Source organism: Pan troglodytes, chromosome 4 (genome assembly GCF_028858775.2).
Source record: "Pan troglodytes isolate AG18354 chromosome 4, NHGRI_mPanTro3-v2.0_pri, whole genome shotgun sequence".
In the NCBI taxonomy this organism is placed as follows: domain Eukaryota; kingdom Metazoa; phylum Chordata; class Mammalia; order Primates; family Hominidae; genus Pan; species Pan troglodytes.
The window spans coordinates 138579508-138601232 of record NC_072402.2 but is presented as its reverse complement, the minus strand read 5'-3'; the positions used below and the strand labels follow the sequence as shown (position 1 = coordinate 138601232).

Here is a 21725-nt window from a genome sequence, read left to right as displayed (position 1 = left end):
AAAATTTTTTTTCAATAGAAAAGGAGGCAAATAACTTAATGGATAAATCAAAGAAGATCAAATACAAATCAACAAACTACATATGACAATATGCTCAAATTCACTAATACTATACAGGAATTTAAAATTAAAGTAACAATGAAATATCATTTCACAGAGATCACATTAGCAGAAAGTAAAACCACTATTGCTTCTTGAGATAGAAAGAGTGCTCATAACTGGTTGGTTCCAAAATACTTGGAAGGCAATCCAGTGACATATTTTATAATTAAAATTATTAATATCTTTGATGCATCAATTCCACATCTGATAATCAATTTCGTAGAAATAACACCAATATTTTAGGAAATATATGAAATGATAGCACAGCATGGTTCATGAAGATAACAGAACACTTGACACAAAGTGATTGCACATCATTAGGTAAATAATATATAATTGCATACTTACACTGTGGAATACTACACAGCTATTAAAACCATTAGATTTGCAGGGACTGCCAAAAGGTACTTTCAGTCACCAGTACCTTTTGGAAATCCCTTCAAACTTTGGAAAAGAAATAATAACAAAAAGCCTATCAGGTCTCTCTCTCTATATGTATATATACATGTATGAGTAATTATCTGAATGCAAATAAAAAATTGAAAGCAGAATCACAAGATATTTTTCATGGGATATATGAGAGGGGAACACTGATGTGCCTAGAGGACAAAAAAGTAGAGACAATCAAAACAGTTTAAAAAAAGAAAGAAAGAAAAGTGCACTTAAAAAAAGCATTTATGTGAAAAGTTATGGGGCTCTTTAAAATAATATCTGTGTGGGTATATGTATAAATTAAACTAAAAATTTTTTAAATTTAAGATTACGATTAGCCTCATTAAAACAAACATTTTCTAAATGTTTAAGTTCTCACAACGTGAGGAATTTTTTGTAAATGCTCAATTGCAAGATAAATACTTAGAACTATTAAGAATACAACAGAAACAAAATATTCTTGTTTTGCACATTTCATTATGGTTTGTGAGTTAAGATTTCACTCTGAAGGATAATCCAACACATAATGTCCACAGCAGAGTTGTTAAATTCGATAACAACTAGCAAAATTAAAATTAAAGTAAAGAATAATTTGAAATTGGCAGGAAAGATGTCTTAAACAAACAACTGCAAGGAAGGCTAAAGTGTTTACTAAGACAATTTTTTAAAATATAAGCTTACCTCTTTCAAGCCTTCTGAGTCCTCCTCCCTCTGGCCTGTTCCCTCTGCAGAACCCAGACAAGGAGGAAGGCTGGGACTGAAGGCCATGAGGTCCGTCTTATGCGGGCCCTCCCCAGAGCACACCCTCGGCCGCCTCTGCTGCGAGTACGACCAACTCCCTGCCGCGCTGGAGCACACTAGAGTGGGCTTGCCCGGCGCGCACACGCCCTCGGTGGGCGGTGCCGAGCACCGCAGCGCAGTATACAGCAGCAACGTGAGCACCAACAGGCTGGACACCGCGCAGATGGCAATGATCAAGTAAACATTGACATCCACCAGCGCCGCTTCTGGACCCACAGCGCCTGCCGACGCCCTCGACGACGCCTGTGGCGCTTGGCCGCTCTCCACCAGCGACAACAGCACCGTTGCCGTGGCCGTCAGCGCGGGCTCACCGTGGTCCTTCACCAGCACCAGAAGGCGGTGGTGCGGCGCGTCCACCTCGTCCAGAGGGCGCGTCGTGCTGATCTCGCCAGTGTACAGCCCCACGCAGAACGGGATGCGCGCGCCGACCGCCGCCAGCTGCAATTCATACGAAAGCCACGCATTGTAGCCCGAATCGGCGTCCACCGCGCGCACCTTCACCACGACGTGGCCTGCACCCACCGACCGCGGCATCAGCTCGCTCACTGTGCCTCCCGCGCTGCCAGCCCCGGGCGTCAGCAGCGCCGGAGCGTTGTCGTTCTCGTCCAGCACGAACACCTGCAGCGTCACGTTGCTGCCCAGAGGCGGCACGCCAGAGTCGCGCGCGCTCACCTGGAACTGCAACAGCTCCAGCTCCTCGTGGTCCAACGGCTGCAGCGCGTACACCTTGCCGCTCTCCGCGTGCACCGACACGTAGCTCGACAGCGCACGCTCGCCCACCCGCCGCTCCACCAGCGAGTAAGAGACCAGCGCGTTCTCCTGTGCGTCCGCGTCCTGCGCAGACACCGTAAAGATGTGGCAGCCCGGCGGATTGTTTTCCTTCACGAACACCGTGTACTCGGGCTGCGCGAACGCCGGCGCGTTGTCGTTCACGTCGGCCACCCCCACGGACACGCTGGCCGTGGCCCACAGCGAAGGCGAGCCCCCGTCCCGCGCGGTCACCACCAGTTCATAGGCTGATACGCTCTCGCGGTCCAGGGCGCTGTCCAGCACTAATGAGTAGTAATTCTTGTAGGTGGACACCAGCTTGAAGGGGACATGCGGCGTCAAGGTGCAGGTGACCTGTCCATTTGAGCCAGAGTCACGATCGGACACACTGATTAGGGCAATAATGGCGCTAGGCTGAGTGTCTTCTCTGATGGGGAGTGACAAAGAAGTGATGGTAACCTCTGGGGCGTTATCATTTACATCTAGTACTTCCACCAAAAGGGTACAATGACCCGCCATTGGAATATTTCCTTTGTCAACTGCCTCCACGGATATTTCATATAATTTCTTTTCTTCGAAATCTAGTTTGCCTTTTGTCCTAATTTCTCCATTGTTCGGATTTATGGTAAATGCATATACCACTGCAGGCGATACAGGCCTTCTAAATGAGTAAACTATATCTCCATTTGTACCATCATCAGGATCTGTGGCATTTAGCTTGATCACTAATGTTCCATTGAAGGCGTTCTCTAACACCGTCACTTTATAAACGGATTGGTAAAATTCCGGGGCGTTGTCATTCACGTCCAGAATCGTGATGAGCAGCTGAACTGTGCCAGTCAGCTCGGGTTTACCTCCATCACTGGCTGTCAGTAATAAACTATGTTCCTGAATTTCCTCTCTGTCCAGTGTTTTCCTCAGTACAAGTGATAATGAAGACATTTGCTCAAGACTGTTTTGTGCGTCCAAAGTGAAATAATCGTTGGGATCCAGTCGGTAGGTCAATGCCGAGTTTACTCCAATATCTGCATCGGATGCGCCATCTAGTGGAAATCGAGTTTCCGGAGGTCTAGATTCTGCAACGATTATTCGTTTCTTGCTTTCAGGGAATATGGGCGGGTTGTCGTTAATGTCCCTCACCTTCACCTCCACATGGAAAACCTGCAGAGGCCTGTCCACGATCACCTCCAGGTGCACGCTGCACTCCGCGCTCCGCCCACACAGCTCCTCGCGGTCGATCCGAGAATTCACAAACAAAATGCCATTCTGCAGATTTACCTCCAGAAGGTCCCCATGTGTTTTGGACGCCACCCGGAACAGGCGCGGCACCAGCTCCGCCAGCTCCAGCCCCAGGTCCTGAGCGATGCGGCCCACAAAGGTGCCGTGTTTTGCTTCCTCGGGGACGGAGTAGTGGAGCTGGCCACTACCCGTCTCCCAGGCTGCGAGGATCAGAAGCCAGAGCAGTAGTTGCCGCGGTCTTGGGCCTCCTTGCCAGGAAGACAGTATGGTACACTCCAAAAACCTCAGAGCTATCTGCAATATATACAATGCCTTACCTCAAACTGCCTCTCAAGGCCCAATTTTTATGGCTTCCTAGTGCGGAAGGATTCGCAAGAGGTATTCCGCTTTCTGCTATATTTTCTGCAGGAAGAAAGAAACGGCGGCTCTTTCTTCGCGGAAACGTTCTCAGTGAAGAGCGACACCATGCGCATGAACATGTAAGTGTAAGTATGACTCAGTCTTCATATTTTCCATCGATGTAGTATTTTTTTGCCCCTTGCATTTCCTGACATTTTCACTGCAAATATGTAATTGAAGATTAAATGTTTACCTTCCCAGAAACAGCAAATCACTGCATTCTGCTCAACATTTTATATTAGCTGAGAATTGGTTGATGAGTTTCATTTTGCCACAAATTTATTTTTCCATGTGTAAGAATTCTATGCAGAACTTTAAGACAAAGAATATTCGACACTCGTTTTGGGACAATTGATCGGTAGTTCTGCATAGTCATGTAGGTTTTTGTGGTACTGTCCTCTTCCTGTAATATTTTTCAAGACCTCCTCACACAACAGCCATTGACTCCAAAAGGAAACATAACAATCACATAAGAATAAAATCGGTGAAGATGAAAAATATTGGTAACTGATATATCAGATTTTGAACAAACACATCATATTTATAAATTTCCCTCAATGTGACTTGAGATGTAGATAAGATATTTATATTCAAAAGAAAGTGTTCAGTCAATATGTGTGGGATTTTGTATGTGAGTGTGTGTATGTACATAAACACAATAATTTAGCCACAACAATGCTCTAAGGTTTTGGATTCTGTTTTTATAAAATATGCCTGGAACTAATATCCTATTGATTTAATAGAATTTAACTTACCGCCGCCGGCTGCAATTCATACGAAAGCCACGCATTGTAGCCCGAATCGGCGTCCTGGTTAAATAGAATTTAACCAGGAGGTTAAACTTTCCATTTTCTCTCTCCATCTTACTTCATCATCACTGAGTAAAACCTTGCCGTCATTTAAATTGACTTTAATTTTCCAAGAAACAACAGCTAGACAAAGATGTTAACATATCTTTAGCAAGGAAAAGAGGAAGAGGATCTTACTTTTATTTATTGTTATAACTATCTCTACCAAGCCACAAAATCCCAGGCCAAATGGTGTAATGAAAAATATATCATAGCTCCAATAATTATCTGGCCTGTTCTGTGCACAACTCTATAGGAAATGACTGTTGGGTTTATTTCCATAGCTCTGCTCTCCTCTAAAAATTTAGGCAGAGTATTTGGTATTCTCTTACCCTCATCATCCTCTCCTGCTCCATTACTTTTACTAACATAGTATTTCTCTTCTAATTCTTTCTATCTGGCCCTACATTTCTTTATTTACCTCTTCACATAATTAGACTACATAGTCAACCATTTAAAATATGCCCTTCCAGACACTCTAGAGTCATTCACCTATTTATATTACTCCTCTAACAATCTTTTTAGCCTCCAACACGCAGTTACCCTGACAATCCATTTTCTCTATTCTTCCTATTAAGCTGCTCAACATTGTCACTTAACCATGACTATTCTCTTCAAATTTACTCTCACCTTTACCTCAGTTGGGCTCTCAAGTGAATTGATAATTAACTCCTCCCTCTTGCTTACAGAGATTCTTCCATATTCTCTTCCCTCTCTTCTCAAATTCTCAACCTCATTTCCATCAGTTCATTTTCAGATGATTCACACATTGAGAGATGTGACCAAACAGAAATTCAATTGCTCTCTTCTTGTGTCATTTTTCCTTATATTATCTGTTTTCATTTTCTACTAGTTGTAAGGAAAAACTGTTCCTGCTTTTAAGGTCAACCATATGCTCTTAAAAATTATTTTCTATTCTCTCATGGTTTTCATCTAAATTCACCTGCTGCCTGTCTTATTTTTAGTATCTTATTTTTTACTTGTTTCTTTCACTCACACTATAAAGATAGTCAAACTTCTTTAACTAAAATATGTATACATACACACACGCACATACACTAATTTAAATGTTCTACTTCTGGTGGAAAACCTATTCTGTTTATCTTTTTCCCTTCACGTTTAACTTCTAACATATACTTGATATATTGCACTTTGAGCTTTATTTCAGCTTCCTGTTGTCTATCCTTCTATGATTTTAAGCCTACTATAATAGGTTGAATTGTGGTCCCCAAAAAGTTATGCCCACATCTTAATCCCTGGAACTTGTGGATTTTACTTTATATGGTGAATAATATGATTAAGTTAAGGATCTTGAAAGGAGTTTATCCTGGATTATCCAGATGGGCCCTAAATACAATCACATGTACCTTTGTAAAACCAACACATAGAGAGAGACATGGAGAGGAGGAGGCAAGGAACACCAACAGCCAATAGAAACTGGAAGAAACAAAAACCAGATTCTTCCCTGGGGCCTCCAAAGAGAGTATAGCCTTGACAACACCTTGATTTTGGACTTCTGGTCCCCAATACTGAGAAATAATAAACTTTTGCTGTTTTACAGCACCCAGTTTGTGTTCGTTTGTTATAGCAGCCACAGGAAGTGACACACTTACCCACCTAAGTACCTGGACACATTGTTTTTCACTTTTCAATGTCTATCTTGGCAATTTTATTTTTCATGGATTATTTTTTTCTCTAAAGGAGTTGTTCCCAAAATCTATACCAATAATCTCTTCTGAGATCCAGACCCATATTTCCAATCACAACGGTATTCTCTTAGGACCTCAAAATAACATTTTCTTAAATGTTCATCTCCATTCCCTACCTGCTCAAATACACACAAACTGTTTCTCCAACCTTGTTCTGCAAGTTGGTTAATGGCAATCTCATCTTCTCAGTTGAACAAACTAAAAAAGTGAGAGTCAACTTCTACTTTTGTTTTTCTCTTATCATTTGTATTGAGTCTATCATTATCTGGCTGCTTCTACTTTGCCAGTGCCTCTTGTATATGTCTTTTTCAATTCATTTCTACTGCCATAATTTAAGTCTCCATTACTTGATACCTAATTTATTAAAAAAGAAATAGCTTTCCTGCCTTCACAATCTCCCCTGCTCTAATCCTTCAATTACACCATATACTGTGCAGTTGTTCCTACTTATCTCTCTTAACACTTTCTTGGTAAAATGTTGTCTATCTTTCAAGACACTCTTCAATAAAACATTATCTGATTTCTAGGGCTTACTCTCATTTCTAAGATAGAGGGGAATGTCCAGGTAATACATTTCAATACCATATATTTATTTAAAATTATTGATTGAAGCTGGGAGTGGTGGAGCCTGCCTGTAGTCTCAGCTACTTGGAAGGCTGAAATGGAGGATCACTTGAACCCAGAAGTTCTAGTCCAGCCTGTGCAACATAGCAAGACCCCCATATGTTTTTAAAAAGTGATTGAACATATACTATATTCCAGATCCTAAACTAAAGATATGTAAGAAAGTAGATATAAGGCTGGAAATTTTAATGCCTTTACTACCAGGCTGGGGTATGTAAGACTTTATTCCCTGGTTAAAGAGAAGCCTCTGGATATTTTTGTAGAAATAGGAAGTTAAAATATGTAAAATGCACATTAGAAGATTCACCTGGTAATAGGCACAGGGCAGTGGTATACTGTGATAAGTTTGGGATCATCCGAAACTGGTTTGAGCCACAGTTGGTTACCAACTGTACTGTATTGTACAGATGGCTAAATATTTTTAAATTGAGAAATGATTTTATTATATTTCATGTAAATAAGAATAGTACAGTATCTATTCCTACTTGAAATAAAGAAGATATTTTGGGAGCAATAAAGAAAATCATTCATCATATGTCAGACATATCATTTATATTATTGTGATAATACCTGGAATATAATGTGAAAATGTCTAGATTGTACTGAAATTAGAATAGTGATCAAGAAGGCTATTTTAAAAGCCTAAGCACGTGAGGAAGAGTTAAAGAATCCATTAATGGGATCTAGGAACTCTTTGTACCATTCTTGCAACTTACCTGTAATCTTGAAATTATGAACAAATTAAATTTTTAAGTTATCAAACATCTGGCCACTTTTTAATCTAATATACTGTTTTTTTCAAGGTTCATCAGTCATATAAAATATTATAGAAAAAGAAAAAGATTAAGTGTGGTGCTCCATGGCCTCCATTGTACCTACATATTTCCTTCATTAATATTAGACAAATACATAAAAGTTCAAAATGAGTAAGAATGACCAAGAAAGATGAGACATTCGATAGTTTAAAGGATAAAATCATAAAGAAAAAGGAGAGAATGTAGTTATAACCTAAACGGAAGTTCTTCAAGGAAACAAATATATCTAAATAATATTAATAACTTACTTCACTGGGAGGATTTAAACAATCTTCTCGAGACAGCTGAAGGCTTGGGCTGAAGGCCATGAGGTCCGTCTTGGGCGGGCTCTCTCCAGAGCACACCCTCTGCCTCCTCTGCTGCGAGTAAGACCAACTCCCCACGGCGCTGGAGCACACCAGCGTGGGCTTGCCCGGCGCGCACCGGCTCACGGTGGGCGGCGCTGAGCAACGCAGCGCAGTGTACAGCAGCAGCGTGAGCACCAGCAGGCTGGACACCGCACAGATGGCAATGATGAGGTACACGTTAATATCCACCAGAGCCGCTTCGGGATCCACAGCGCCCACTGAGGCCCGCGACGACGTCTTTGGGGCCTGGCCGTTCTCCACCAGCGACACCAGCACCGTGGCCGTGGACGTCAGCGCGGGCTCACCGTGGTCCTTCACCAGCACCAGCAGGCGGTGGCGCGGAGCGTCCGCCTCATCCAGGATGCGTGTCGTGCTGATCTCGCCAGTGTACAGCCCCACGTGGAACGGGATGTGCGCGCCGACCGCCGCCGGTTGCAACTCGTAGGACAGCCAAGCGTTATAGCCGGAGTCAGCGTCCACCGCGCGCACTTTCGCCACCACGTGGCCCGCACCCACCGACCGCGGTACCAACTCGCTAACTGCGCCTCCTGCGCTGCCAGCCGGAGTCGCCAGCAGTGCCGGCGCGTTGTCGTTCTCGTCCAGCACGAACACTTGCAGCGTCACGTTGCTGCCCAGAGGCGGCACGCCGGCATCGCGCGCGCTCACCTGGAACTGCAGCAGCTCCAGCTCCTCGTGGTCTAGCGGCTGCAGCGCGTACACCTTGCCGCTCTCCGCGTGCACCGACACGTAGCTCGACAGTGCGTGCTCGCCCACCCGCCGCTCCACCAGCGAGTAGGAGACCAGCGCGTTCTTCTGCGCGTCCGCGTCCCATGCCGACACCGTGAAGATGTGGCAGCCCGGCGGGTTGTTCTCCTTCACGAACACTGTGTACTCGGGCTGCGCGAAAGCAGGCGCATTGTCGTTCACGTCGGCCACCTCCACGGACACTCTAGCCGTGGCCCACAGCGAAGGCGAGCCCCCGTCCCGCGCGGTCACCACCAGCTCATAGGCCGACACGCTCTCGCGGTCCAGGGCGCTGTCCAGCACCAACGAGTAGTAATTCTTGTAGGTGGACACCAGCTTGAAGGGAACATGGGGTGTCAGTGAGCAGATGACCTGTCCATTGGCTCCAGAGTCACGATCCGACACGCTAATTAGGGCAATGACGGTACCCACCTGAGCATCCTCTTGCACAGGGAGCGACAGTGAAGTAACCATTACTTCAGGGACATTGTCATTCACGTCCAGAACTTCCACCAGGACCATGCTGTGACCTGCCATGGAAGGAATCCCTTTATCAATGGCGTTAACCTGAATTTCATAGGCATTATTCTCTTCAAAATCCAGTTCACCATAAATTCTAATTTCACCTGTGTCTGGATTTATTGAAAACATACATTTCTCACTCACTGGCAAAATCATTTTGATCCCATAGGAAATTTCTCCATTAAGTCCTTCGTCTGGATCGGAAGCATTTAGTTGGATCACTCTTGTGTCGTTTTGGACATTTTCAGACAACACTACTTTATAGCTGGGCTTATCAAACGCCGGACCATTGTCATTCACATCCAGGACGGTTATTTGAATCTGGACAGACCCTGTTAGTTCTGGTTTACCGCCATCGATTACCATCAGCAATAAATTGAGTTTTGGCGTTTGCTCTCTGTCCAATAACTTCCGAAGAACTAATTCAGGCAATATACTTTTATCTTTTTTTGTTTTTATTTTAAGCTCAAAATGCTCATTTAGACTTAACGCATAGGTCAAAAGAGAGTTTACGCCGATATCCGCATCAGAAGCGCCCTCTAGAGGAAAATGAGAGTCCAGAGGCGCAGATTCAGAAACAGGTACCTTTTGTTCCCTTTCTCTGAACACCGGCGGGTTGTCGTTAATGTCCTTCACCTCCACGTCCACATGGAAAACCTGCAGCGGCCTGTCCACGATCACCTCCAGGTGGATACTGCACTCCGCGCTCCGCCCGCACAGCTTCTCGCGGTCGATCCGAGAATTCACAAACAAAATGCCGTTCTGCAGATTTACCTCCAGAAGGTCCCCGTGTCTTTTGGACGCCACCCGGAACAGGCGCGGCACCAGCTCCGCCAGCTCCAGCCCCAGGTCCTGCGCGATGCGGCCCACGAAGGTGCCGTGTTTGGCCTCCTCGTAGACGGAGTAGTGGAGCTGGCCGCTCCCCACCTCCCAGGCTGCAAGGAGCAGAAGCGAGAGCAGCAGACGCTGGGATCCCGGGCCTCTTGGCCCGATAATCACCATTGCAGAAAATGAGGGCCTCTGAGTTGGGACAATCAGTTTTAAGGGATCGCTTGCCTGAGGTATTTTATGAGTAGTCACCCTTTTCTGTAAGTACATATTTAGTAAATTTTTTCCAGCATCACAGTCAATATGGAGTCGATCCTATTCCGTGAATGATTGGAATGTGGGTGCGGAGAAAAAATTTTCCTGTTTCACCTTCTGAGTGTAGAGCGACATCATGTGACTGATTATGTAAGTACAAGAAAGATCCTGAGGTTCTTTTCGGTTTAGCCACTTCCTGGGTCACTCTTAATTCTATTGTTTCGACTTTGGGTTATTTTTCACGGATCATTTATAAATGCGGGTTTAGTTAATATACATGATATTAGTAACAAAACATCAACAATTTTATTATGCTGTAGTTTAAAAATGTTTTCTGCTTCAAAGTAGAAATCTTTCAAATACAGTAGGCCAGAACCTACACTTTATCATGATATGCAGAATAATATACAGCACCCCTCCCCTTATATAGCTTACAATTCCACTGTTTCAGTAACTTTTAACCTTCACAAGCACTCCATCGTAAGATTTTAGAGAAAGTTAGGAATTTGTATTTAACAAAGGATAAGAAACTAAAATATGTCTAATACCAAACAATATTTCATTTATATAAATTGTCTTATTCATAAATCTTATGAAAGTTAGAATTCATCATAAATATGGAGAGCGTTATTGTTTTGGTTCCTTGATGCTTGAATGTGATAACTTTTCACATAACTGCTCTCATTTCCATAACATGTTAAAACAAATCTCAGGAATAGATTCTGGAAAGTTTTACTCTAGCAAAAGTAAAGCACTTTAATGTAAAATGTTTAGTTGAAGCCTCCAAATTTCACACTATCCCAAAGCAACAATGGAGCACTAAAATGAGAAAGATCGCTTAAAGGGTTTTGGAGCCTAATCTCATTGACTAAAGTCAAGAGAATGTGAACTTGATATCAACCTTTTGCTTTTTCTCTAAATCTTCCCCTACAGGTCATTTAGTAGTTAGGACATGCTTCTCTTCAGAAAATCAGAATGGTGACTGTTATGCAAGGGGGAATCAAAAGACCTTTCATGAGTTTATTCATTAATTCAAGATCAGCTTTAAGAGAAAAAAACAGATAAGATCCTACAACTCATTGTGAACAAGTACACATAGATTTTGTAAGCCTATTAATACTCAAGTCAAAATCTTTAAACCAATAATTTGTTGCCATTCATTCCTACTGCATATAATAATAAAGGCAACTGAAATATGACACCTTTACAACACCAGGAAAGAGTAACCAAGAATGGCTCTACAAGTATAAGATAACTTAAATCAACTATAAAACGTTAAGTAATTAAAAACATATTTGAATTTTGATGTCATCAGGCTAATTATTTAAATTGTCTAATATTATCACCAAGTTTCTTTCCTATTTTTCATGTTCAAGAGTGGTCAATGTACCATACATGCTAAGAAACTTTAATTTTAAAAAATAGGCTGGGCTCAGTGACTTACACCTGTAATCCCAGCACTTTGGGAGGCTGAGGCAGGCAGATCACCTGAGGTCAGGAGTTCAAGACCAGCCTGGCCAACATGGTGAAAACCCATCTCTACTAAAAATACAAAAATTAGCCAGGAGTGGTGGTGCATGCCTGTAGTCCCAGCTTCTCGGAAAGCTGAGGCAGGAGAATTGCTTGAACATGGGAGGTGGAGATTGCAGTGAGCTGAGATTGCGCCACTGCACACCAGCCTGGGTGATAGAGCAAGACTCTATCTCAAAAAGAAACAAATAATAATAGTGTGTTATGTAGTCGTCACATACTCTTTGACCTAAACAAATTGTTAAGCCAATAGGAACATCTAAGTTTAGTTTAATACTTAAACAACCAAACTAGAAAATAAATTGAAATTATAATTTTATACCATAGAATGCAATCTTGGCATTAAGTATAAAAGAAACAACTTTGCAGAAATCAGTCCAAGTAATTTGAATTATCTAAAATGCAAATTTGTTATTTATGTGATATAAAATAATAATTTACAAAATTTTAACCTGTACTGAAAACATTCCCAAGTCTTTAAAAGATCTTCAGTTATTCCAAAAACTTCATCTGGAGATGAGTAATGTATGCCCTATCTAATATTCACATTTATTATATTTATAAAGTTTCATAAGTGGTATGATGGTTTAATCACTTTTGAGTCTGAAATATTTTATATTTTTATATTGTTGCCTTCTCTTTAATACTTAAAGAATGTTTTTAGCCAATGAATATTATGATACAAAAGTTCTCGATCTAAAGTCTATGAATAGGCTTCAGCATAGACTCTTTGAATATTGTGCCAAATGGTATGTTATGCCTCTATACGGGGGGGAAATAGCTAGATATGATTCTCAAGAAAGTCTGTAATACCACCACTCTACGTGTAGTAAGAATAACTAAATATGAAGAATGACTCAGAAGTAAATGATCTTTGCTCAAATCTTCAGATGGGATGATACTACGTGGAAAGAAAATTTCAAAAACATTAGAGATAAGGCATTACAAGATAGAGCAGTTACAAAGTGAGATGAATGAAACTGATAATTGTCAGTAGGTACTCACATTAATATATTTAATTTTTTCTCTGCTAGATGAATCTGAAAAACTTATGGAAGAATGCCAACTAGCATATATTATAGATAATATAGCCCTATATGCATGTCTTTAGCAAGTTTAGATAATTTGAATAATTTTATTTACCTAGTTTCCTTTGGAATCATAAATCATGCCATTTTGTTTGAGTATCCAATAGTTGACAAATCTCTTGCCTTTTCATGGAACAAAATCAAGAACAGGCAAAAAAATTATTTTTTCAGATGGGGGTCTCACGATGATAGCTCACTGCAGCCCTGAACCCCTGGGTTCAGGGGATCTTCTCATGTCAGCCTCCCAAGAAACTGGGACTACAGGCATGCACCACTAGGTCTGGCTAATTTTTTAATTTTTTATAGAGACAGGATCTCACTATGTTGTCCAGGCAGGCCTCGAACTCTTGGGCTCAAGCAATTCTCCTGCCTCAGCCTCCCAAATAGCTGGGATTACAGGCCTGAACCACTTTGCCTGGCAAGAACATGTAGAATTTTAGTCATATTATTTCCATAAAGCAGCATATAAGAATGCAAGGCTTAACTTTTTTCTTCAAACAATATGAAAACAAGTATTATCACAGGAATAAAGACAAAAGTAAAGATTATCTCATATATAATGAATTTATGATGAACGTTTAACACTGTAAAAAAAAAAGAAAAGTAAATCATGTCATACTAATGGAGTATTCTAGCTTTGATACAAGCCTGAAGTTAGGAAAGCCAATGGACTAAGTGCAGTGGCACTGCATTCCCAGCTACTCTGGAGGCTGAAGTGGGAGAATTCTTTGAGCTTAGCAGTTCCAGGCTACAGGTGACCTGTAAATAGCCACTGCAGTCCAACCTGGACATCATAGGAAGACCTCCTCCCTTTAGAAAAACAAAGCCAGTTGATCTAACAATGTGGAAATATCAAGGCAAAACTGCTAAAAGACGAAGAGGAGCAAATTTAAATAATCCATAGTTATTATGGTCATAATTGAAGTTTAGAGATGAAGGGGCATGGGTACTTTAGTGAAAATAGTAATTATTTCTACTCAAGTGACTACAGAAGAGTCATTCTTGCATCTCATTTCTTTTAGGATTTGCTAACCAAATATTAAGAGAAATAGGACATTTATTGGTTAAAGAAGCCAGATTATTCATATGATTAAAAGACTGAAGATGTGTATCATTTGGTATTTCATGAACAGACATTGTTATCTAAAACAATATTCAAAACACTGATTATTCATAAAACTTTCCCTTAAAAAATCCGTGAAAAAAAACTGGATTTTAAATAATTTCACATACACTTCCTGATAGGTGGAATCTGTAGAAAACTCACCTGTCCGGGGTGATTTGACCCTGGCTCCTGTCTTTCCCCTTCCTCCTCTTTATTCAGACCTAGAGGAAGACTGGGGCTGAAGGCCATGAGGTCCGTCTTAGGTGGGCCCTCCTCAGAGCACACCCTCTGCCGCCTCTGCTGCGAGTATGACCAGCTCCCCACCGCGCGGGAGCACACCAGCGTGGGCTTCCCCGGCGCGCACGCGCCCTCAGTGGGCGTTGCCGAGCACCACAGCGCCGTATACAGCAGCAGCGTGAGTACCAGCAGGCTGGACACCACGCAGATGGCGATGATCAGGTACACGTTGACATCCACCAGCGCAGCCTCTGGGCTCGCGGCGCCCACCAAAGTCCGGGAAGAGGCCTTTGGCGCCTGTCCGCTCTCCACCAACGACACCAGCACGGTGGCCGTGGCCGTCAGCGCCGGCTCACCGTGATCCTTCACCAGTACTAGAAGTCGGTGGCGCGGCGAGTCCGCCTCGTCCAGGGCACGCGTTGTGCTTATCTCGCCCGTGTACAGCCCCACGCGGAACGGGATGCGCGAGCCGCCCGCCGCCGGCTGCAATTCATATGAAAGCCACGCGTTGTAGCCTGAGTCCGCATCCACTGCGCGCACCTTCGCCACCACGTGGCCCGCACCCACCGACCGCGGTACTAGCTTGTTAACTGCGCCTCCCGCGCTGCCAGCCTGAGTCGCCAGCAGTGCCGGCGCGTTGTCGTTCTCGTCCAGCACGAACACCTGCAGCGTCACGTTGCTGCCCAGAGGCGGCACGCCCGCATCGCGCGCGCTCACCTGGAACTGTAGCAGCTCCAGCTCCTCGTGGTCCAACGGCTGCAGCGCGTACACCTTGCCGCTCTCCGCGTGCACCGACACGTAGCTTGACAGCGCGCGGTCGCCCAACCGCCGCTCCACCAGCGAGTAGGACACCAGCGCGTTCTCCTGCGCGTCCGCGTCCCGTGCCGACACTGTGAAGATGTGGCAGCCTGGCGGGTTGTTCTCCTTCACGAACACGGTGTACTCGGGCTGTGCGAACGCAGGCGCATTGTCGTTCACGTCGGCCACCTCCACGGATACCCTGGCCGTGGCCCACAGAGAAGGCGAACCCCCATCCCGCGCAGTCACCACCAGTTCATAGGCCCACACGCTCTCGCGGTCCAGGGCGCTGTCCAGCACCAACGAGTAGTAATTCTTGAAGGTGGACACCAGCTTGAAGGGAACGTGGGGCGTCAGCGAGCAGGTCACCTGTCCGTTGACACCGGAGTCACGGTCAGACACGCTGATCAGGGCAATGACCGTGCTGGGCTGAGCGTCCTCTCGTACTGGGAGGGACAAGGAAGTCACGGCGACTTCAGGAGAGTTATCGTTGGTGTCCAAGATTTCCACCCAGACTGTACAGTGACCTGCCATTGGGGGAGTCCCCTTATCTGTAGCCTGTACTTCAATTTTATAAAACTTGTTTTCTTCATAATCTAAAGTTCCATTGACCCTCACTTCTCCATTATTTTGATCTAGTGTAAATAAGTGTCTTCCATTGGGCTTAATTGACATTAAGGAGTATGTTACCTCTCCATTGACTCCTTCGTCTCGGTCTGTGGCGTTTAGTTTGAGCACAAGAGTTTCTTTAGCAGCGTTTTCCATAAGGCTCACCTTATATTCTGATTTATCAAACTCTGGATCATTGTCGTTGACATCCAAGACTTGGACTAACAGCCGAACGGTGCCAGTAAGCTCTGGTTTTCCCCCGTCTGTAGCTGTTAGCAGCAAATTAAGTTCCGGAGTTTTCTCTCTATCCAGAGACTTCTTTAAAATAAGTGACAGTCTTTTAATCTGCTTACCATTTGTTGGTGAATCTAAAGAAAAATACTCATTTTTACTTAGCCTGTAGGTCAATAGAGCATTCTCTTCAATGTCAGCATCAGAAGCTCCCTCTAGTGGAAAACGCGAGTCCGATTGCTTAGATTCCGCAATCAGCAGCTTTTGTTCTCTGAGCGAGAACACCGGCGGGTTGTCGTTAATGTCCTTCACCTCCACGTTCACATGGAAAACCTGCAGCGGCCTGTCCACGATCACCTCCAGGTGGATGCTGCACTCCGCGCTCTGCCCGCACAGCTCCTCGCGGTCGATCCGAGAATTCACAAACAAAATGCCATTCTGCAGATTTACCTCCAGAAGGTCCCCATGTGTTTTGGACGCCACCCGGAACAGGCGCGGCACCAGCTCCGCCAGCTCCAGCCCCAGGTCCTGCGCGATGCGGCCCACGAAGGTGCCGTGTTTGGCCTCCTCCGAGACGGAGTAGTGGAGCTGGCCGCTCCCCACCTCCCAGAATTCGAGGAGGAGAAGCCAGAGCTGTAGTCGTGGGGTGCCCAATCCCCTTCTCTGAAAACCAAACATCGCATACGAAATTGGCTTCCAAAATAAGCTTCTTTACACTTACAGTACCAGATTCTTCAGTTTCAGGTTAAAAATCTCGTTGAATTCTTGAGAAGTTTCAAAGGATCCTTAAACGGTGGCATCCGGTATGATGGAGTCCCTTTGTATGGGAGTGCCTCACTGTTCAGACCAACCTTTAAATGAACTTTCCACCAAGTAAAGAGCGACACCTTGCGCCTAAAACTGTGAGTACTGTGCACTGCATTTACCACCACAGAATTTCACGTGTTTTGGGTTTCTTCCCCCAAATATTTCCAACGTGCTTATTTATGGAATATTCACATTATAAGTCATATTGAAACTAAATATATATGGAAATGGCATTTTATTTCTCGATTAACATCAAATTTAAATTATTGTGTCTATGTTTGACTTAACATTATAACATTGTTCTTTTACTTATCTAAAATACATATACACAGAGAGAGTGAGAGAGAAAGAGAATTCAGTTGTTAAAGTGGCCTCATGAAAAACTAGGGTTAAACATTTCCTGAAAGTGTTGTTCCTCATATAAAAATACTATCAAATTTGAATTGTTTTACTTTCAGTCTCCCTTGTTACTTTGGCTGCTAGGGAACTCAAAGAAAAAATTGAAGTTTTATAAAAGCAGCTCTTTAGTGTTTACGTTCCACATGATCTATTCTCATCTCTGTGGGCTTGCCTTTTCATATCTATTTTCTATAGTTCTCATTCTTTACTGTTATTTACATTTAATTGCTTTCTGATTATAAGTGACTTCATATTCATTGCAGAACAATATGAAAAACAAATATATTCATATTCTCAAACTTGGTAGTTTTAAAAAAGGATCCACAAAGGAAAAGTCTATTGATCTAGATGAGTTTTTATTTGACACATATTATTTCTAATGTAAGCCATAGTAGCATAATATGAGATATCAAAATTTAGCACTTTATGTAACAGAATCAATGATATGACAGAAATAGGCTTTTCAACTATAAAATAAATTTTATTATCATTTGATAAAATAAATAAAATCACCCTGAACATCTTCGTGCCATATTGGTATTTCCAAGTCACCAACATTGGTTTCCTTAATCTAATTCAGTTATATTCATGAAAATAGTTTGTTTCTTATTGAAAGAATTTTGGGTTTGAGAGCATAAGTTCATGGAAAACAAGGGATGTGATTTTTAATTATACCTTCTGTAAGTACCTGATATTGTGCTTAAAACATAGAAAATTAATCAAACAATTCAACTAAATGGTAAATTACCTTAGTGTCTGTGGAAATGGAATTTCATAGAAAATGCTAAGTAAAATACAGGAATTGCTTATGAGAGTTTTCTTTGCCTTAAGTTGTAATTTGCTTGAATTTTCTTTGTCTTTTCATATACCCTTAGGATTTAGGAGGAAAAAAAGAAGATGCAACAAAATTTTAGAATAGAAAGTGATTTAGAATAAATATCACTCTAGCTTAAATATTTTGTTCTATAGTTTTGATGGTTTATCTCCAATCTAAAAATACTGCAATGGCATATGAAAAAGTTATCATATGTGTATGCTAATATTTTATATGTATATTCAACTATTAATTTGAGATTTTGTTCTACTTTTTTCATATTTACTCTTTTCCCAATGTTGTCATAACACTAGAACTCTAATTAAGGTAAATGCAAAATTCTGTATTAAAAAATTAAAGGAGACATATCAACTTTTATAACCGTTAATTCCATTATGCATCTGTAAAATAATCAATCATAGTAGCCTCTAATCAAAACATAACTTTAGACCAGATGACAGTATATTCAACATGATATTTGAAGCACATCAGGTTTATTTTGAACAAAAGGAAACAACAGATCCTCAATCACCTTATTATGGGAATTGGGGATGAAGATGTTACATGGAATGTGGAGTCTTGCGAGGTAGGGAAATGAACCTTAGAAGGTTTACTCTGGAAAAATGATAATATCACATATTTGAATTAAAACAATATGTTAATTTAGGTGTTAATTTCCAACAATACAGTATTTTGTGAATATATAAAGTAGTACTGAACAAACGCCAAGTCATAAAAGAGTTTGATATAGTGTATGAATCAATGACCCATCTTTTGCATTTTGGCTGTGATATTTCAGATGTCACCATCTCAACCAGCCCCTAGTGAAGAGATTATGTGCCCTTTGAACTCATCTTTGAGGATCAGCCTAATATCTGGGTATAGGCTAATACCAAGAAGTCATTTCAATACAGTTATTGTTAACTGATTTTGTAAAATCAATTGAAGATTAAGGAACTTTGTGCCTGACTTTTACTATATCAATCAGGACATACAATCTGCCTGTATGTCCTGTTAGTCATATAAGTATTAGAGTGCATAGTTTAATATCTTACTAGTGCATGTCATCCACTGATATTCTAACAGACCTAGTGCTATTATTTCTTGAAAACACATAAATAAATTTTGACACCGTTGTCAGAACCCCAGGAGGTTCTCCAAAACCAACAGATTAGAATTACATTATCCAACCACTGTATTAACAAAATTATAGGATTTACTCAGTGATGCTAATTCTGCTCTATCATGGCTTAGTCAAGTAAAAACAGTAATTTGGTCACAAATCATTTGTCAGTTGTTATGAGCTTCCCAGCCAACAATAAGACTGAAGAAGACTGAAAGACCTACACACATTTGAAGATTTTCATGGGAATCTATGTCTTTAAAATTGTTATTGAAGTATGCAATATTGTAAACATTTCTCGAATCCTTTGGCCAAGTTCAGGGTCCCTGAAATAATAATATCAACATCTATACTTGTCCCAAACACTGTCTTTATTCACAGTAAAGAAAGAAGGGTGTCATTTTTGGTATATAGTATTTAGTTTGGGTGTTCCACAAGGATATTGGAAACCACAGTTTTCTGACTTTTCTTACATGTTAAACGATTCTTACTTATATCACTTCTAAACAACAGATACGTAGTTCTTATAAGGCAACTCTTAATTACTTAACAATTACATAACCAAAATACCTATCTCAGTGTGGCATTGATTAAAACAAATGATAATGATGATCATGAACTCTTACAAGAAAAAAATCACTTAACATAAAAAAACTTAGTGCCATCTCAATCACACATTGTACAAAATTAATGATGAAGACAATCATGAAGTTTCTTCTAAGCACAACAGAAAGAAAGATTTGCCTGTACACAACTTGTGCTTGATTTTCCTAGCCGAGACCATGTTTGAGCAGAGAAAAGACTTACTGAAGAAAGCTCTACATTATAGTGAATAAAAGAATGAGTCTGAAGCCTGAAAGATACACATTTGAATAATATCTCCACCATGTACTGGCACTGGATAAAATAGATACACATCTCAGCTTCTCTTATTTTATCTTTCAAATTGGAACAGTCATATGTACTTTAAAAATTGTTATAAGTATTAAATGAAATAATGTATTTAAGTCCCTTCATGATGTCTAACAAATATATTAATAAACTGCTCAAACAACGGTGATTTATTATCATGAGTTACTGATCAATATTGGCTCTGGTCCTATAGCTATGGATGAAGAGAATTCCAGCACCATAAAGTAGGACAGGGTTTTCCCTTTTCTGAAGATTTCCTTAATGTTTATCTTCATAGAAATCATCCTCTCAGAAGTTATTTTTCTAGGTAGACACCACTAATTCCTTTTCAGCATTTATATTAACTTTACCCTACCTATAACATGGTTATCCTGCCATATGTAAATATACTATTTCTTTACACAGAATTAAAGGCCATCTCATTTGTAATTAGAGCCAAAAAGAGCAAAGTAATTTTACATATAATTTGATACACATCCTTACAGCTATAAATACATGTTCTCTGGGATCCCTTTAAAGAAAGCAATTCACTTTAATATGGTGTGAAGGCAAAAAATATTTTGCATCAAATATATCAAGAGTATACTATGTTAAATTCTAAGGTATAATTAACACCACAATTGTCAAGTGGAAGTGCCTTTATTAATATCCCATGGTTCTTATACTTAAGTTATTAAAAGCAATGACGTTTTTTGGTAGAGGTGGGGGTCTCACTATGTTGCCGAGGCTGGTCTCAAACTCCTGGCCTCAAGCGATCCTCCTGCCTCGGCTTCCAAAAATGCTGGGATTACAGGCCTGAGACACCCTGCCAAGCTCAGCAATGCCATTCTGAAGACCATGCAGCTTAATGAACACAGACAATGGTATCACCCTTCATCATGTATGGGAAGACTCTCTTATACTTAAAGCCCAAATAAGTGTGAATTTTCCTACCCTAAAATATTTTCATACAGCCAGGTACCAAAAATGAAAGAAAAATGAGTATAATCGGTGCTCAAAGAAATCTTCCCAAAATAGTAGAAGAGCTCAACAACTTAAACTGGAGGACAGCAGCAATTAGGTCAACAGGTAATTAAGTAGAGCTGACATTGTTTTGTTTTTTAAAAAAGAACAAAATTGTTGGCTATCTGAAGTAGTTGAAGATTGTGAAGACAATGACCTAAAATGAAATTATAAGAAGATTGCAGACAAAAATTAAGAAGTAAAATCACCTTTACAGGCAAGGCTAAAATTCCACCTACTGCAATCACCATCTCAAAAAAGATTGATATTGATCATGAAGAAACAAAATTGTTTGTGAACGAAGCTGCCTCAACCCTGCTCATCACCATTTGTGAGAGATAAATTTATCGATTATAGAAAGATAAACATTTAAACATGTTTTAAACTCAAATAATTATGATATTAAATATTGTCATGGTATTTTTGAATACATAAAAACAATAAGGAATGGAGGACACAAATCAGAATAAGAAAATGAATAGGAATAAAGAACTTGCTTCAAAATTGAGAAGATTTGACCTTCTCATAAGGATCATTATTCATCATGATCCTTCCGGTAAGATTTAACTTTCTCATTTACAGGAAACAGTCACTCAGTCTAATTCATTATTAGTATTATCATTATACTTATCAACTG

General features: G+C 41.2%; 10 protein-coding genes and 1 pseudogene across 10 annotated transcripts in view; all 11 read right to left on the bottom strand.

Moving 5' to 3' along the window:
* Positions 1 to 10523, bottom strand: part of PCDHA12 (protocadherin alpha 12) — a 136716-nt gene extending 126193 nt beyond the window's left edge. Inside the window, 1 exon segment of the mRNA NM_001082584.4 lies at positions 7986 to 10523. Coding sequence (NP_001076053.3) covers positions 7986 to 10448 — 2463 coding nt within the window. The 5' untranslated portion in view covers positions 10449 to 10523.
* The window catches only part of PCDHA11 (protocadherin alpha 11), a 144497-nt gene extending 126193 nt beyond the window's left edge, over positions 1 to 18304 (bottom strand). Inside the window, exon 1 of the mRNA NM_001082588.4 lies at positions 14319 to 18304. Coding sequence (NP_001076057.2) covers positions 14319 to 16709 — 2391 coding nt within the window. The 5' untranslated portion in view covers positions 16710 to 18304. The remainder of the gene's footprint in view (positions 1 to 14318) is intronic.
* The window catches only part of PCDHA2 (protocadherin alpha 2), a 217237-nt gene that overhangs the window by 126193 nt on the left and 69319 nt on the right, over positions 1 to 21725 (bottom strand). The window lies entirely within an intron of this gene.
* The window catches only part of PCDHA3 (protocadherin alpha 3), a 211072-nt gene that overhangs the window by 126193 nt on the left and 63154 nt on the right, over positions 1 to 21725 (bottom strand). The gene's annotated exons all lie outside the window — the stretch shown is intronic.
* The window catches only part of PCDHA4 (protocadherin alpha 4), a 205021-nt gene that overhangs the window by 126193 nt on the left and 57103 nt on the right, over positions 1 to 21725 (bottom strand).
* The window catches only part of PCDHA5 (protocadherin alpha 5), a 190432-nt gene that overhangs the window by 126193 nt on the left and 42514 nt on the right, over positions 1 to 21725 (bottom strand). The window lies entirely within an intron of this gene.
* Positions 1 to 21725, bottom strand: part of PCDHA6 (protocadherin alpha 6) — a 184102-nt gene that overhangs the window by 126193 nt on the left and 36184 nt on the right.
* The window catches only part of PCDHA7 (protocadherin alpha 7), a 177804-nt gene that overhangs the window by 126194 nt on the left and 29885 nt on the right, over positions 1 to 21725 (bottom strand).
* Positions 1 to 21725, bottom strand: part of PCDHA8 (protocadherin alpha 8) — a 170851-nt gene that overhangs the window by 126193 nt on the left and 22933 nt on the right.
* Positions 1 to 21725, bottom strand: part of PCDHA9 (protocadherin alpha 9) — a 164532-nt gene that overhangs the window by 126193 nt on the left and 16614 nt on the right.
* Positions 983 to 3809, bottom strand: PCDHA13P (protocadherin alpha 13 pseudogene; annotated as a pseudogene).